Source organism: Amblyraja radiata, chromosome 3 (genome assembly GCF_010909765.2).
Source record: "Amblyraja radiata isolate CabotCenter1 chromosome 3, sAmbRad1.1.pri, whole genome shotgun sequence".
NCBI lineage: Eukaryota > Metazoa > Chordata > Chondrichthyes > Rajiformes > Rajidae > Amblyraja > Amblyraja radiata.
In genome coordinates this window covers 40,789,807-40,804,484 of record NC_045958.1, presented here as the reverse complement: position 1 = coordinate 40,804,484, position 14,678 = coordinate 40,789,807, and the positions used below count along the sequence as shown (strand labels likewise).

Sequence of the window (14,678 nt, the reverse complement as noted above, 5' to 3'; positions counted from 1 at the left end):
AGTTAAAAGTTACATTGTAGGAATTAACAATTAAAAAAATATATATAAAGCACACACAACTCACAGTGCAAGTAACACAACATAATTTTCACCTGAACAGATTAGATGTTTCATTAAGCCATCATCATTTAAAATGGTCAATTTACAGGCCTGGAATGTTGCTAGAATTCAAACTTGTGTGGAAAAAAAGCTTTAAAAATATTTTTTTCCATTCCTGTGAATTACATAAACTTAGTCTGATACTTCCTCTGATTTTAACCACATGTCCCTGCCACAACAAATTCATTACCCAAAATGTTCAAGTCACTTACAGGATTTAAAAAAAAAACCTTGATTTTATTAAAATCTGCATCAATTCATATCCTTTACAGAAGTTTATTCAGACATAAATTTGAAACTCTTTTATACATCTTTATTTTTTTCTCATTTAGGTGAGCAGGTCTGATCTTTGTCAATATCAAACAGAAATCTTGCATCCAATTTTTATCTTGCTATCAGGAAGGAGGTGAAACGTGTATCATATAAATTGACAGTAGCAACTGTAAGAATGGCATAAAAACATAAAAATACTGGAAATATGCAGGTTAGGTGGCATTTGTGGAAAAAAAAAAAACAGAATCAACATTTTCCCCTATCTATTGATCGGTTCCAGCATCTTACATGTAGTTATGGCAGATTGCTGGCATCTGCACTTAAAAAAATTTACATAACTACATAAATTGTCTTGGCTAAAATTATGGATTTTTTAAATTAAACAATGAATGTGCCAAACCTTGACTGCCTGTTCAAAGTTGAACACTTTACGGTTAACTTGATTACCAATCATTCCTGCATCCATCTTTGGGTCCATCATCTCGATCGCTGACATAGCTTCAAACAGACCAAAGCTGAAAGAATAATTTTAAATACATTAAATTACAATTTTGTACATCAATTACTGTCAACTACTTACACTACAGAGTAGGAGTAATTTCCAGTGAACGGGAGCAAGCAAAAAAGTATTTATAGAATTTTGAAAGCAATGTTATGACTGGAAGATTAACTGAGAAGTTCCAAAGAATTCAAATTATGTCCAATGAAAATGCTGTCATACTCACAGTTTGTCATGAAGTAATTCACCCAGCTTAAGTTCTAAAATAAAACAGATTTGAAATTATTATTTGTTACTATATCTCACTCATTGATCTAATATAGACAAGTTAAGCATAGCTTCACAAATATTACAATACATTATAAACATAATTACATAAATAACCACTTGCCAATACATTGTGATTGTAGTGCACATGATAATTTTATGTTTAACATCAACCATTTATGTTGCTGCATAATCTAGCAATGTTACAACATTTTGAGATTTAAAAAATCTAGTCTGTAATTTATCCCATCAGATAAAGCATAAAAAGTTTAATTTGATACTTAATTCACTTTCATATCTTAGTATTAAAAAAGTTATGGCCATTTTCATACTCGGAAATTAGCATCTTGTTCACTATTGCTTTTCAAATGACTTAACACAAAAGCTGTGATCGAGGACAGTCAAAAGCCCGTAACTTTAAAAAGAATTAAGAGAACTGAATTAAATTTTCAGTTATTATAGATTGAAGCATTCTGAAACAAATATGAACCATCTTACTTGGATGACCTGAAATTAAAGCATATAATTAGTTAATTACCTAATTGTAGCTAATTACAAAATTCACCTTTGTGACGGAAATAGTAATAAACACCGAGACTGCCTTGAAAATTCAAAAATGTGATATTCTCAAGATCAGAACTTTAATATTATTGTATTATATGCTGTAAGTCCGTAACAGTTAGGTAAATAAATTACAATTTCAAGCAATAGACCAAGTCTTTATGGAGATGATCAGTTGCTAGCTGGTACATTGGCATATCGTAATCAGTAGCATCATCATACTCCTCAGATTGTAACCAATAAGCAACTCTGTACACTTTGTTTTTCTTCAACTTTTCAATTTTGGCATTGTAAACTACAAGTTTTTGCTCTTCAAACCACGCATGACATGCCTTTCTGCCCCCTACTTTCCCATTAAGAATGTCCTGTAGACATCACATTTGGAGTAGTCCAAATTCGGATAATCTTTGCGAATGCTGTCCGAATCAGTCTCTTTTGCTGGGCATTTGGATGGACAATTTTGCATTTCTTCTTTGGAAACATCTGTTTAAAATGTAAAGGAAAAAAAACACTGAACAGCATTAACAGAAACAAGTTATTATTTGTAGTTTTAGAAAAAAGGTAGAAATGATAAAGTTAAACGCTAAAACAAATAGTAAATACGCAACTTAAAATTCATCAAATCAATTAAATTCATCTAATCAATTAAATTCATATAAATTCAATTACTAGATCTAAACATTTCTTAAGAAAAGGTCTAAACATTTCTTAAGAAAAGAATATATATTTTTTAATAGCCTAAGTATCCAAATAACAAACTAATCCCATTCACACGAGAATTCATAATATAACATGATTTTTAAATCCCACTGTCATGAATTTATATGCCAGATGGAAGGAATTTAATGTTTGATTCCCATAAATTAATCTAGAAACATGCACTCTCAATATAATCAAAATTATTATTTTTTGCACAATACATGTGGCTAAAACTGTTGTGGATATTTAGTATAAAAATATTGACTATGGATAGACAATTACACAAAATATAGACGATTTATGACATGATTGTCCAAAAAAAAGAGGATTTAAATCATCTTGCGAGTGGATGTTTCTGGAATGCGATCGATTGGAACGTTGCCATTGCCATGAATTTTAACGGCAGGAAAGACACTGCTGGTTCGTATGGGGCCCAAATAACATTTTTGCGTCGTAAAATTAGATTAAAGCCACCCTAATAAGCAAGATTATATGTGAAATAAATGACTTACCTTTTATTTTGTCCTGATATTACGATCCATCACATTGTAGGCGTTGAGGGCATTCGGTCGCTTTTTACTTTAATCCAACTATTAAATTGTCCAGCGATTTTTTAATTAAAAAAAAATGGGAACGGAAGTCCGATCGATTTTTCTTCATCGACTAGCAGCCCGAGGAAATCCCTCTCCGACAAGCGATACAAACCTGCATTTTAATCCCGCCAGCCACCAAAGGCGCCAAAGTCGCGCACACGGCCAGTGGCAGAACTGCAGCGCCGCTGAAGGTAGGTTTTGTAACATCGCTACATAATCAATGTAGAATCAACTGGTCTTACTTCACATAAATACTGTTATGGTGGTGTGAAATCAGCACAAATCCACTTTCAAGACCCATCCTGACACCAGAACAAGCAGAATGATGCTCAATATAGGCTTCTTAATCCATGTCAGAAATGACTGGATTTAATAAAAGATTTTTGATATTCAAATTTAGCTTTGCCGTGAAGATTAATCAATTTTAGTTGACACAAAGCTTTGTGCAAAATGAATGCTAAGCGTAATATTTGCGCGTTATGAATGATAGGCTGACATTTTAACAGAAATCTCAAAGGAGATTTAACATTCAATTAGGTGGCCTTTCATTCTTCTAAATGCTAAAGAATAGAAACTCAATATAACCTACTCAATCTTCCCTCTTATGACACACTTGACATCTTGGATACAGTACATCTGTACTTTAAATTTGAAATTAACCTAATAATAAATTCAAATTTGGAACTTTATCCTAATTGTATTTAAACAGTGATGAAATAAAAACTATTTAAGGTATCGTATTTCAAGACAGGACAAGAGTGTTTTATTGTCATATGTCCCGGACGGGACAATGAAATTCTTACTTGTTGCAGCACAACAGAATATGTGAATATGTAAACATTGTATATAACGGGAAAAAAAAGAAAAAGTTCAATAAATAACAAATATAGTGCAAATGACAAATAATAACGTTTGCAGTTCAGAGCTCATGGCTTATTCGTTGTGTTTAATAGCCTGATGGCTGTGGGGAAGTAGCTGTTACTGAACCTGGCGTTAGTCTTCAGGCTCCTGTACCTTCTTCCTGATGGCAGTGGTGAGATAAGTGTGGGTCCTTGATGCTTTTGGTTGCCTTTGAGGCAGCGACTACGATAGATCCCTTCGACGGTGGGGAGGTCAAAGCCGGTGATGGACTGCGCAGTGGTCACAACTTTTTGTAGTCTTTTTCGCTCCTGGATGTTCAAGTTGCGAACCAGGCCATGATGTACCCAGTCAGAATGCTCTCTACCGTGCACCTGTAGAAGTTTAAGAGAATCCACTTCGACATGCCGAATCTCCGTAATCTTCGCAGGAAGTAGAGTAGCTGATGTGCCTTCTTTACAATTGCATCAGTGTGCTGGGTCCAGGAAAGATCTTGTGATCTTTCCTGGACCCAGGAATTTGAAGTTATTGAACCCTCTCCTCCATCATCCCGTTGATATAAACAGGATCGCGGGCCCTCATCCTTCCCCTACCAAAGTCCACAATCAGTTCCTTGGTCTCACTGATGTTGAGAGCCAGGATGTGGAGCTGGCACCATTTGGTCAGTCGGTCACTCTCACTTCTATACTCTGACTCGTCCCCCTCTGTGATTCGTCCAACCACAGTGGTGTCATCGGTGAACTTGATGATGGAGTTCGCACTATGACCAGCTACACAGTCATGGGTATAGAGTGAGTAAATCAGGGGGCTGAGCACGCAGCCTTGAGGTGCTCCCGTACTAATTGTTACTGAGGATGAAGTGGTTCCTCCAATTTGAACAGACTGTGGTCTGTGGATGAGGAAGTCGAGGATCCAATTGCAGAGGCCCAGTTCCGTGAGCTTGGTAACCAGCTTGGAAGGAAAGATGGTATTAAACGCTGAGCTGTAGTCTATAAACAACAGCCTGACGTAGGTGTTTTTATTGTCCAAGTGGTCCAGTGCGGAGTGGAGAGCCAGTGAAATTGCATCTACCGTTGACCTGTTGTGCCGGTATGCGAACTGTAGTTGGTCGAGGTTCTTGTCGAGGTAGGAGTTGATGTGCACCATAACCAACCTCTCAAAGCATTTCATCACCACAGACATTAATGCCGCCGGTCGATAGTAATTGAGGCACATCACCATACTCTTCTTGGGCACCGGTATTATTGATGCCCTCTTAAAGCAGGTGGGAACCTCAGACCTCAGAAGTGAGAGGTTGAAAATGTCTGCAAAAACTCCCGCACAGGTTTTGAGAACTCGACCAGGTATACCATCAGGTCCAGGCGCTTTCCGAGGGTTCATCCCCCTGAAGGATCTTCTGATGTCGGCCTCTATGACTATGACTAGTCAGGGCGAATAGGGGCTCGGGAAGGCACATCAGTGTTCTCCCTATCGAACCGTGCGTAGAACGCATTGAGCTCGTCAGGGAGTGATGCTTCGCTGTCGTTTGAGCCGCTTCTGATTCCGCCTTGTAGGTGGTGATGGCATTCAAGCCCTGTCACAGTTCCAGCTTGGAGCAGGTCCCTTTTGGCCTTTTTGATCACCTTACCAAGGTCGTATCTGGACTTCTTATAGACCTCTGCATCGCCAGATATGAATGCCCAGGTTCTGGACTTCAGAAGAGTGAGGATCTCATGGTTCATCCAAGGCTTCTGGTTAGGAAACACTGGGAAGGTTTTTGTGGGAACGCAGTCCTCCACACATTTCCTTATGAAGTCTGTAACGACTGTGAGGTATTCATTCAGGTCCGTTGCCGAGTCCCTGAACATTGCCCAGTCTAGACTCCAAGCAGTCCTGGAGTTGTTCCTCTGCCCCCCTAGCCACCGACCAGCTCTGTACAGTCCTCACCTCTGTGGGTGCTCTCTTCAGTTGTTGCTTGTATGTTGGAAGAAGCAGCACCGCCGAAGTGAGGGCGAGGGATAGAGCGATAGGCGTCTTTGATGGTCGTGTAGCAGTGGTCAAGGGTGTTTGATCCTCAGGTTCTGCAGGAGACATGTTGGTGGAAGTTAGGGAGCGATTTCTTCAGGTTGGCTTTGTTGAAGTCCCCAGCTACGGTGGTAAATGCCTCGGGGTAAGCTGTCTGGTGCTTGTTGACCACGGCGTGCAGCTTCTCCATTGCCAGACGGGCATCTGCCTGGGCTGGGATGTAGACCACGGTCAGGATTATGGAGGTGAATTCCCTCGGTAGGTAGAAGGGGCGGCACTTCACCACCAGATGTTCGAGGTGTGGAGAGCAGGAGTTGGATAGGACTGCCACGTCTGAGCACCATGAAGAGTTGACCATGATGCAGACGCCCCATCCTCTCCCTTTCCCAGATGCCTGCGTACGGTCCATACGGTGGATGGAGAAACCTTCAGGCTGGACCGCCAAGTCTGGGGAGCTGGGGGTGAGCCATGTCTATGTGAAACAGAACACAGAGCATTCCCTCGGCTCCTTTTGATAAAGCAGCTTTGACCTTAAGTCCTCCACTTTGTTTTCTAGTGACTGTACGTTGGCCAGTAGGATGGTAGGGAGAGGGGGCCGAAGTCCCCTACGCTTCAGTCTTACTTGTAGTCCTGCCCGATGACCACGTTTCCGTACTCTAGGCAGCCCTCGGTGTTTAAAGGTACAGTACTTGCGAGTCTTCGCGAGGTCGGGGATTCCCCTCCGATCGGGGATTCCCTTACAGTCGCTATCTTCGGGAGTTCGCAGTAGAGCTAATGCATTTAAATGCATTAGCAGTTCGCTACTTACATCGTTGATTTCTGCAGATTCTTTGATACAGGTGAGCTCAGAAATACTATATTTGAAGATTTTCTGTTGTGCCGCTGGCAAAATGTCACCGCAGATAGGCACTATCTTAGGTACGTGCTCGTAGGTACATGCTCAGCCATGCAACGGATTCTCTACACTATTGAACCTTCAAAGTGCAAAAGGGTGATTTTTCTGTGGATAAGATTGATAACATCCCAATTTATCCAGTTGGAACTGTGCCCAAACTGGCCACAGATTTCAAGGAGCAATTGAACAATCGATGAGACAAGACTACTATCCTATTAAACTTTTAGTAATATCATAGCGATTTATCACAGGACCAGAGGCAAATTCATGTATATATTATTTTTAAAGCACTTTAAAAGCATCGTGCACACATTAAAAGTAAGCCTTACCATATACATCTATGGGCAGATTTTAACAAAATGATTACACTCCTTTCTGAATACCAACATAATAAAAAAGTAGACTAAAAAGTTCTAGAAATTTATAACTGAATAAACTAATTTACCTATAAAAACCCAACAATGAGTGGGATTACTTTTATCCTATGCTTTTTGAAAGAGGAAGGAGAAAAAACTAAATAAAATGAGAAGTCCAATATTTAATATCATGGCATCTAATCTTTCTGTATCACTATGCCTTTTTGCAAAAAGATGCAAGGCAATGTATTTATTTTGTAAATTAGAACTTTTGGTTGGACTAACAACACAGAAGATTGATAATTTTTTCGGAAAGAGGAATACTAAAATAGTGTTTTGTTACACTTTTCATATTACAGGAAACATTTACATTTTATTACAGGTCCCTTAAGCTAGAAGCACATTTTACCTTTACAGCAATCCTTGAATTCCTTCGTCACATCTACCCAGTTTGCATTACTCTTTTCCATCTTTTCCGAGATGCCAAGCCCCCAACCAACATCGTCTTCATCCAAAGATGCTTTTGTAACCATGGTAACCTGGAGATCAAATTATACAAAAGGGTGTTCAAAAGACTTTGTTCCCATTTCCTCCGAATACCCCATTCAGTTGAAGATGATTTATTTGCATGCCAAGTGAAAAGTAGGACGTTTTTAAGACTTCCAGACAGAGGCATTGTCAATTATGAAGATAAACAATGTCATCATTTTATAAAATAATAGCAAAAGAAATAATATTTAATTGTAAATCTTTATGGAAGTGATGCAGGAAACCAGCACTATTCTTCCAAGTCTCGGCCATGGTTCTGAATCCAGGCTAGATGAGGTAGGAATAATAACAGAAAATGCTGGAAACACTCAGCAGGCCAGGCAGTACCTATGGAGAAAGAAATAGAGTTAATGTTTCAGAACTGAAAACTTTCATCAGAACTGAAGAGAGAGGAAACAAGTTAATTGTCAGTAGTGCAGAAGATGGTCTCTGAAAGGTGGAGACCAAATTATTATTTTTTGGCATTAGTATCAGATTATGGTTCTTTGTTTGAGTTATGTCTTCCTAATAACCAGGCTGCGGGAAATGCCCAGCAGTCCAAAAAATATTAATGGAAAGGGTAAATGGCGTCAATATACAAATTGATAGCTGGCAAAAAAAAGCCATTACAGATACTGACAGAAAGAGACAGCAAATTACCTAATGTTGGATAACTTAATATTGAGTCCAGAGGCTGCAATATGCCTAGACATAAGATATGTTGTTCTTCCTCAAGCTTGCTTTGGGTCTCGTAACAGTGCAGAAGACCACAGATGTGTCAGTATGGGAATAGGATGGGAAATTAAAGTGGCAGGTGACAGGAAACTGAAGATCATTGCTGTAGACTGAACAAAGATGATCTGCAAATAATCACCAATTTGCAAATAATCACCCTCAATAACTTTACATTTGACTCCTCCCATTTCCTCCAAACACAAGGCGTAGCTATGGGCACACGCATGGGCCCCAGCTACGCCTGCCTCTTTGTCGGGTACGTTGAACAATCCTTGTTCAAGACGTAACAGGGCCCTATCCCCGACCTCTACCTCTGCTGCATTGACGACTGCTTTGGTGCCACCTCCTGCACCCACACACAACTGACTGACTTCATCCACTTCACCACCAACTTCCATCCGGCACTCCAATACACCTGGATGATTTCCGACACTTCCCTACCATTCCTTGACTTCACCATCTCCATCGCAGGGGACAGACTCCTGACCGACATACATTACAAACCCACTGACTCACATGGCTATCTGGACTACACGTCTTCCCACCCTGCCCCCTGTAAAGACTCCATCCCCTACTCCCAATTCCTCCGCCTACGCCGCATCTGCTCCCAGGATGAGACATTTCATACCAGGGCATCGGAAATGTCCTCGTTCTTCAGGGAACGGGGATTCCCCTCCGCCACCATAGATGAGGCTCACACCAGGGTCTCATCCATACCCCGTAACACTGCTCTCTCTCCCCATCCCCGCACACGCAACAAGGGCAGAGTCCCTCTGGTCCTCACCTTTCACCCCACCAGCCGGCAAATACAACACATAATCCTCCGCCATTTCCGCCACCTCCAACGTGACCCCACCACTCGCCACATCTTCCCATCTCCCCCCATGTCCGCCTTCCGCAAAGACCGCTCCCTCCGCAACTCCCTCGTCAATTCTTCCCTTCCCTCCCGCACCACCCCCTCCCCGGGCACTTTCCGTTGCAACCGCAAGAAATGCAACACCTGTCCCTTCACCTCCCCCCTCGACTCCATTCAAGGTCCCAAGCAGTCGTTCCAGGTGCGACAAAGGTTCACCTGTATCTCCTCCAACCTCATCTACTGCATCCGCTGCTCTAGATGTCAGCTGATTTACATCGGTGAGACCAAGCGTAGGTTGGGCGATCGTTTCGCCGAACACCTCCGCTCAGTCCGCAATAACCTACCTGACCTCCCGGTGGCTCAGCACTTCAACTCCCCCTCCCATTCCCAATCCGACCTCTCTGTCCTGGGTCTCCTCCATTGCCAGAGTGAGCAACAGCGGAAATTGGAGGAACAGCACCTCATATTCCGTCTGGGGTCCTTGCGTCCTTATGGCATTAACATTGAATTCTCCCAATTTGGCTAGCCCGTGCTGTCTCCTCCCCTTCCTTAACCCTCTAGCTGTCTCCTCCCACCCTCCCATCCGCCCGCCCTCGGGCTCCTCCTCCTCCTCCCTTTTTCCTTCTTTCTTTCCCCACCCCCCATCAGTCTGAAGAAGGGTTTCGGCCCGAAACGTCGCCTATTTCCTTCGCTCCATAGATGCTGCTGCACCCGCTGAGTTTCCCCAGCAATTTTGTGTACCATCACCAATTTGCATTTGGTTTCCCAAATGCATAAAGATCACATACTAATTACAATACACTAAACTAGAAGTGCAAGTGAATCACTGCTTTTTGTGTAGACACTGTTTAGGTCCCTGAAACGTGGGAAGGGAAGAGGTCACCTGCAGTGCAGAAGGATAATCTGATTCTAACAGCTATGTTGATTTATTTGGTTTTATTCTAATAGTGACATTCTTTTTATTCTAACCATCCCTCGCCATCTTCAATGCTCTCTTTTCCAGTGTTTTCTGTTTTCATTGCAGATTTGAAGCATTTACAGTATTTTTTAAAAATTTGTTGAGACCATTCCTAAATTCATACATTTACTATGTGAAACAGAATGAGCTTTCTGAGGGCTCAATGATTGGTGCACTCAGCTGGGCAAGTAGGCTGAGGAATGGTTTATGGAGTTTAATGCAGATAAGTCTGAGGTTTTGCATTTTGTAAAGTCAAACCAGGACAGGACCTTTATAGTGAATGGCAGGGTCATGAGGAGTGTTGTAGAGCAGAGGGATCTAGGAGTGCATGTACAAAATTCTGGAAAATTGCGTCACTTTAGATAGGGGGTCAGGTGGTTTTTGGTATATTGGCCTTCATCAGTCAGGGTATTGAGTAATGCTGGATAACTCAACGGGACAGGCAGTCTTTGGAGAGAAGGAATGGGTGACGTGGAGGTGGAGAAAATGTTGGAGGATTATATGCTGTATCCTCGATATCCCGCAGCTCCGTTCTTGCTCCCTCCCCCTCCCCCTCCCCGCATTCGTAACAAGGACAGAGTCCCCCTTGTCCTCACCTTCCACCCTCTCTGCCATCGCATACAACATATAATCCTCCAACATTTTCACCACCTCCACGTCACCCATTCCTTCTCTCCAAAGACCCTGCCTGTCCCGTTGAGTTATCCAGCATTACTCATTACCCTGACTGATGAAGGCCAATATACCAAAAACCACCTGACCCCCTATCTAAAGTGACGCCATTTTCCAGAATTTTGTACATGCACTCCTAGATCCCTCTGCTCTACAACGGGATCCCACTGCTGGCCACATCTTCCCATCTCCACCCCTTTCTGCTTTCCGCAAAGACAGATCCCTCCGCAACTCCCTGGTGAACCCGTCCCTTCCCACCCAGACTACACCCTCCCCAGGTACTTTCCCCTGCAACCACAGGAGATGCAACACCTGCCCCTATACCTCCCCCCCTTGACTCCATCCAAGGACCCAGACAGTCTTTTCATGCGAGGCAGAAGTTCACTTGCACCTCCTCCAACCTCATCTACTGTAAACGCTATTACAGGTGTCAACTCCTTTGCATCGGCGAGACCAAGCGCAGGCTCGGCGATCGCTTCGCTGAACACTTCTGCTCAGTCCGCTTTAACCCACCTCATATTTCACTTGGGTAGCTTAAACCCCAGCAGTATGAACATTGACTTCTCTAACTTCAAGTAGCCCTTGCTTTCCCTCTCTCTCCATCCCCTCCCCCTTCCCAGTTCTCCCACCAGTCTTAGTCTCCGACTACATTCTATCTGTCCCGCCGACTCCCCTGACATCAGTCTGAAGAAGGGTTTTGACCCGAAACGTTGCCCATTTCCTTCGCTCCATAGGTGCTGCCTCACCCGCTGAGATTCTCCAGCATTTTTGTCTACCCATTCCTTCTGTTGCCTGTCCCGCTGTCTCCAGCATTTTGTGTCTACCTTCGATTTGAACCAGTATCTGCAGTTCTTTCCCACACATATTGAGTATAGAGGTTGGGATGTTCTGTTACAGTTGCACAAGATGTTGGTGCGACTGCATTTGGAGTATTGTGTTCAGTTTTGGTTACCCTACTGTATGAAGGATGCTGTTGAGCTGGAAAGAGGGCAGAGAAGATTTACAAGGATGTTGCTCGCACTTGAGGGCCTGAGTTATAGGGAGAGGTTCGACAGGCTAGAACTTTATTCCTTCGAACGCAAGAGAATGAAGGTTGATCATATAGAAGATTATGGGGTGGGGGATTAGATAGGGTAAATGCACAGTCTTTTACCCAGAGTTAAGGTGAATTGAGAACTAGCAGTAACGGGCCTAGCACTGAACCCTCAGGCACACTACCAGTCACAGGCCTCCAGTCCGAGAAGCAACCTTCCATCATCATCCTCTGCTTCCTTCCATGGAGCCAATTTGCTATCCATTCAACTATCTCTCCTTGGGTCCCATGCGATCTAACCTTCCAGAGCAGCCCCTCATGCGGAACCTTGTAGACTATCTTACTGAAATCCATGTACACAACATCTACAGCTCTGCCCTCATCGACCTTTTTGGTCACATCTTCAAAAAAATTAATCAGATTTGTGAGACACAACCTCCCACGTACAAAACCATGCTGACTGTCCCTAATCAGATCTTGCCCATCCAAATGTCTGTATAACCTATCCGTCATAATCTCGAGTAACTTTCCAACTACTGATGTTGAGCTCACCTGCCTACAGTTCCCAGCATTTTCCCTGCAGCCCTTCTTGAAAAGAGGCACAACATTTGCCACCCTCCAGTCTTCCGGCACCTCTCCTGTATTTAAGGATGACTCGTAATTTTTTTTTGCTCAAGATTTCAGCATCTGAAGTCTCTTGTCTCTCTATTTTGTGGAAAAGTTATGCTTGATATAATAGTATGCAGTCCAAATTCTGAAACCACTCTAAGACTACTTGGGGCGCCCGGGTGATGGCCAGCCCTGCCGGCAGTCTGTTCGTTTTTTTCATCTTTTGTTATTTTTAGTGTTTGTTAAAAGTTGATTTAATGTACTTCGGTTTGTTTTATGTGGGGGGAGAGGATCGGGGGAATCTTTTTTTCAAGCTCTTACCTTCCCGGAGATGTGATCATTTTTCGGATCATATTCTCCGGGCTCTGCGGCCGACCATCGCTGGAGCTGGAAGCCGCCTCGGACTGTCGTGAGCCCCACCGCGGGGCGCGGACTTAACCGGAGCGGATCCCTTGCCTGGGATGGCTCCCACCGCGGCCTGCAGACTTACCATCAAGGGCTCGCATTCTCGGGAGAGGCAAGTCGGGAGCTCCAATGCCGCGGAAGGCTCGACCAGCACCTTCATAGAAATTGCAGCTGTGTTTATACATAGTTCCCCCATTTCAGGACACCATAATGTTTGGGACACAGGGCTTCATAGGCGTTTGCAATTGCTTAGGTGTGTTTAATTGCCTCCTTAATAAGAGAGCTCTCAGCACCTAGTCTTTCCTCCAGTCTTTCCATCACCTTTGGAAACTTTTAATGCTGTTTTTCAACATGAGGACCAAAGTTGTGCCAATGAAATTCAAAGAAGCCATTATGAGACTGAGAAACAAGAATACAACTGTTGGAGACATCAGGCAAACCTTAGGCTTACCAAAATCAACTGTTTGGAACATCATTAAGAAGAAAGAGAGCACTGGTGAGCTTACAAATCGCTAAGGGACTGGCAAGCCAAGGAAGACCTACACAGCTGATAGACAATAGGTGCAGGAGTAGGCCATTTGGCCCTTCGAGTGATCATGGCTGATCATCCCCAATCAGTACCCCGTTCCTGCCTTCTCCCCATATTCCCTGACTCCTCTATTTATAAGAGCCCTATCTAGCTCCACCGCCTCCACCGCCCTCTGAGGCAGAGAACTCTACACTCACCACTCTCTGTGAGAAAAAGTGTTTCCTTGTCTCCGTTCTAAATGGCTTACTCCTTATTCTTAAACTGTGGCCCCTGGTTCTGGACTCCCCCAACATCGGGAACATGTTTCCTGCCTCTAGCGTGTCCAAGCCCTTAACAATCTTATATGTTTCAATGAGATATCCTCTCATCCTTCTAAACTCCAGAGTGCACAAGCCCAGCTGCTCCATTCTCTCAGCATATGGCAATCCCGCCATCCCGGGAATTAACCTTGTAAACCTACGCTGCACTCCCTCAATAGCAAGAATGTCCTTCCTCAAATTAGGGGACCAAAACTGCACACAATACTCCAGGTGTGGTCTCACTAGGGCTCTGTACAATTGCAGAAGGACCTCTTTGCTCCTATATTCGATTCCTCTTGTTATAAAGGCCAACATGCCATTCACTTTCTTCACTGTCTGCTGTACCTGCATGCTTACTTTCATAGACTGATGTACAAGGACCCCCAGATCCCGATGTACTTCCCTTTTTCCCCAACTTCACGCCATTCAGATAGCCAAAGTGGATAACCTCACATTTATCCGCATTAAACTTCATCTGCCATGCATCTGCCCACTCCCCCAACCTGTCCAAGTCACCCTGCATTCTCATAGCATCCTCCTCACAGTTCACACTGCCACCCAGCTTTGTGTCATCTGCAAATTTGCTAATGTTACTTTGAATCCCTTCATCCTAATCATTGATGTATATTGTAAATAACTGCGGTCCCAGCACCGAGCCTTGCGGTACCCCACTAGGCACTGCCTGCCATTCTGAAAGGGACCCGTTAATCCCTACTCTTTGTTTCCTGTCTGCCAACCACTTCTCTATCTATGTCAGCACTCTACCCCCAATACCATGTGCCCTAATTTTGCCCACTAATCTCCTTATCAAATGCTTTCTGAAAGTCCAGGTACACTACATCCACTGGCTCCCCCTTGTCCATTTTCCTAGTTACATCTTCAAAAAATACCAGAAGATTAGTAAAGCATGATTTCCCCTTCATAAATCCATGCTGACTCGGACCGATCCT

The 14,678-nt window shown here is 43.2% G+C and overlaps 1 protein-coding gene across 4 annotated transcripts in view; it reads right to left on the bottom strand.

Annotated features, from left to right (window-relative positions):
* Positions 1-14,678, bottom strand: part of naa35 (N-alpha-acetyltransferase 35, NatC auxiliary subunit) — a 63,485-nt gene that overhangs the window by 45,099 nt on the left and 3,708 nt on the right. For all 4 annotated transcript variants that reach the window (XM_033017672.1, XM_033017670.1, XM_033017671.1 and 1 more), the window contains exons 2-4: positions 7,514-7,643; positions 1,098-1,131; positions 773-887 (exon numbers count right to left, since the gene is read on the bottom strand). In XM_033017672.1, the coding sequence (XP_032873563.1) occupies positions 773-887; positions 1,098-1,131; positions 7,514-7,637 (273 nt within the window). In that variant the 5' untranslated portion in view covers positions 7,638-7,643. The remainder of the gene's footprint in view (positions 1-772; positions 888-1,097; positions 1,132-7,513; positions 7,644-14,678) is intronic.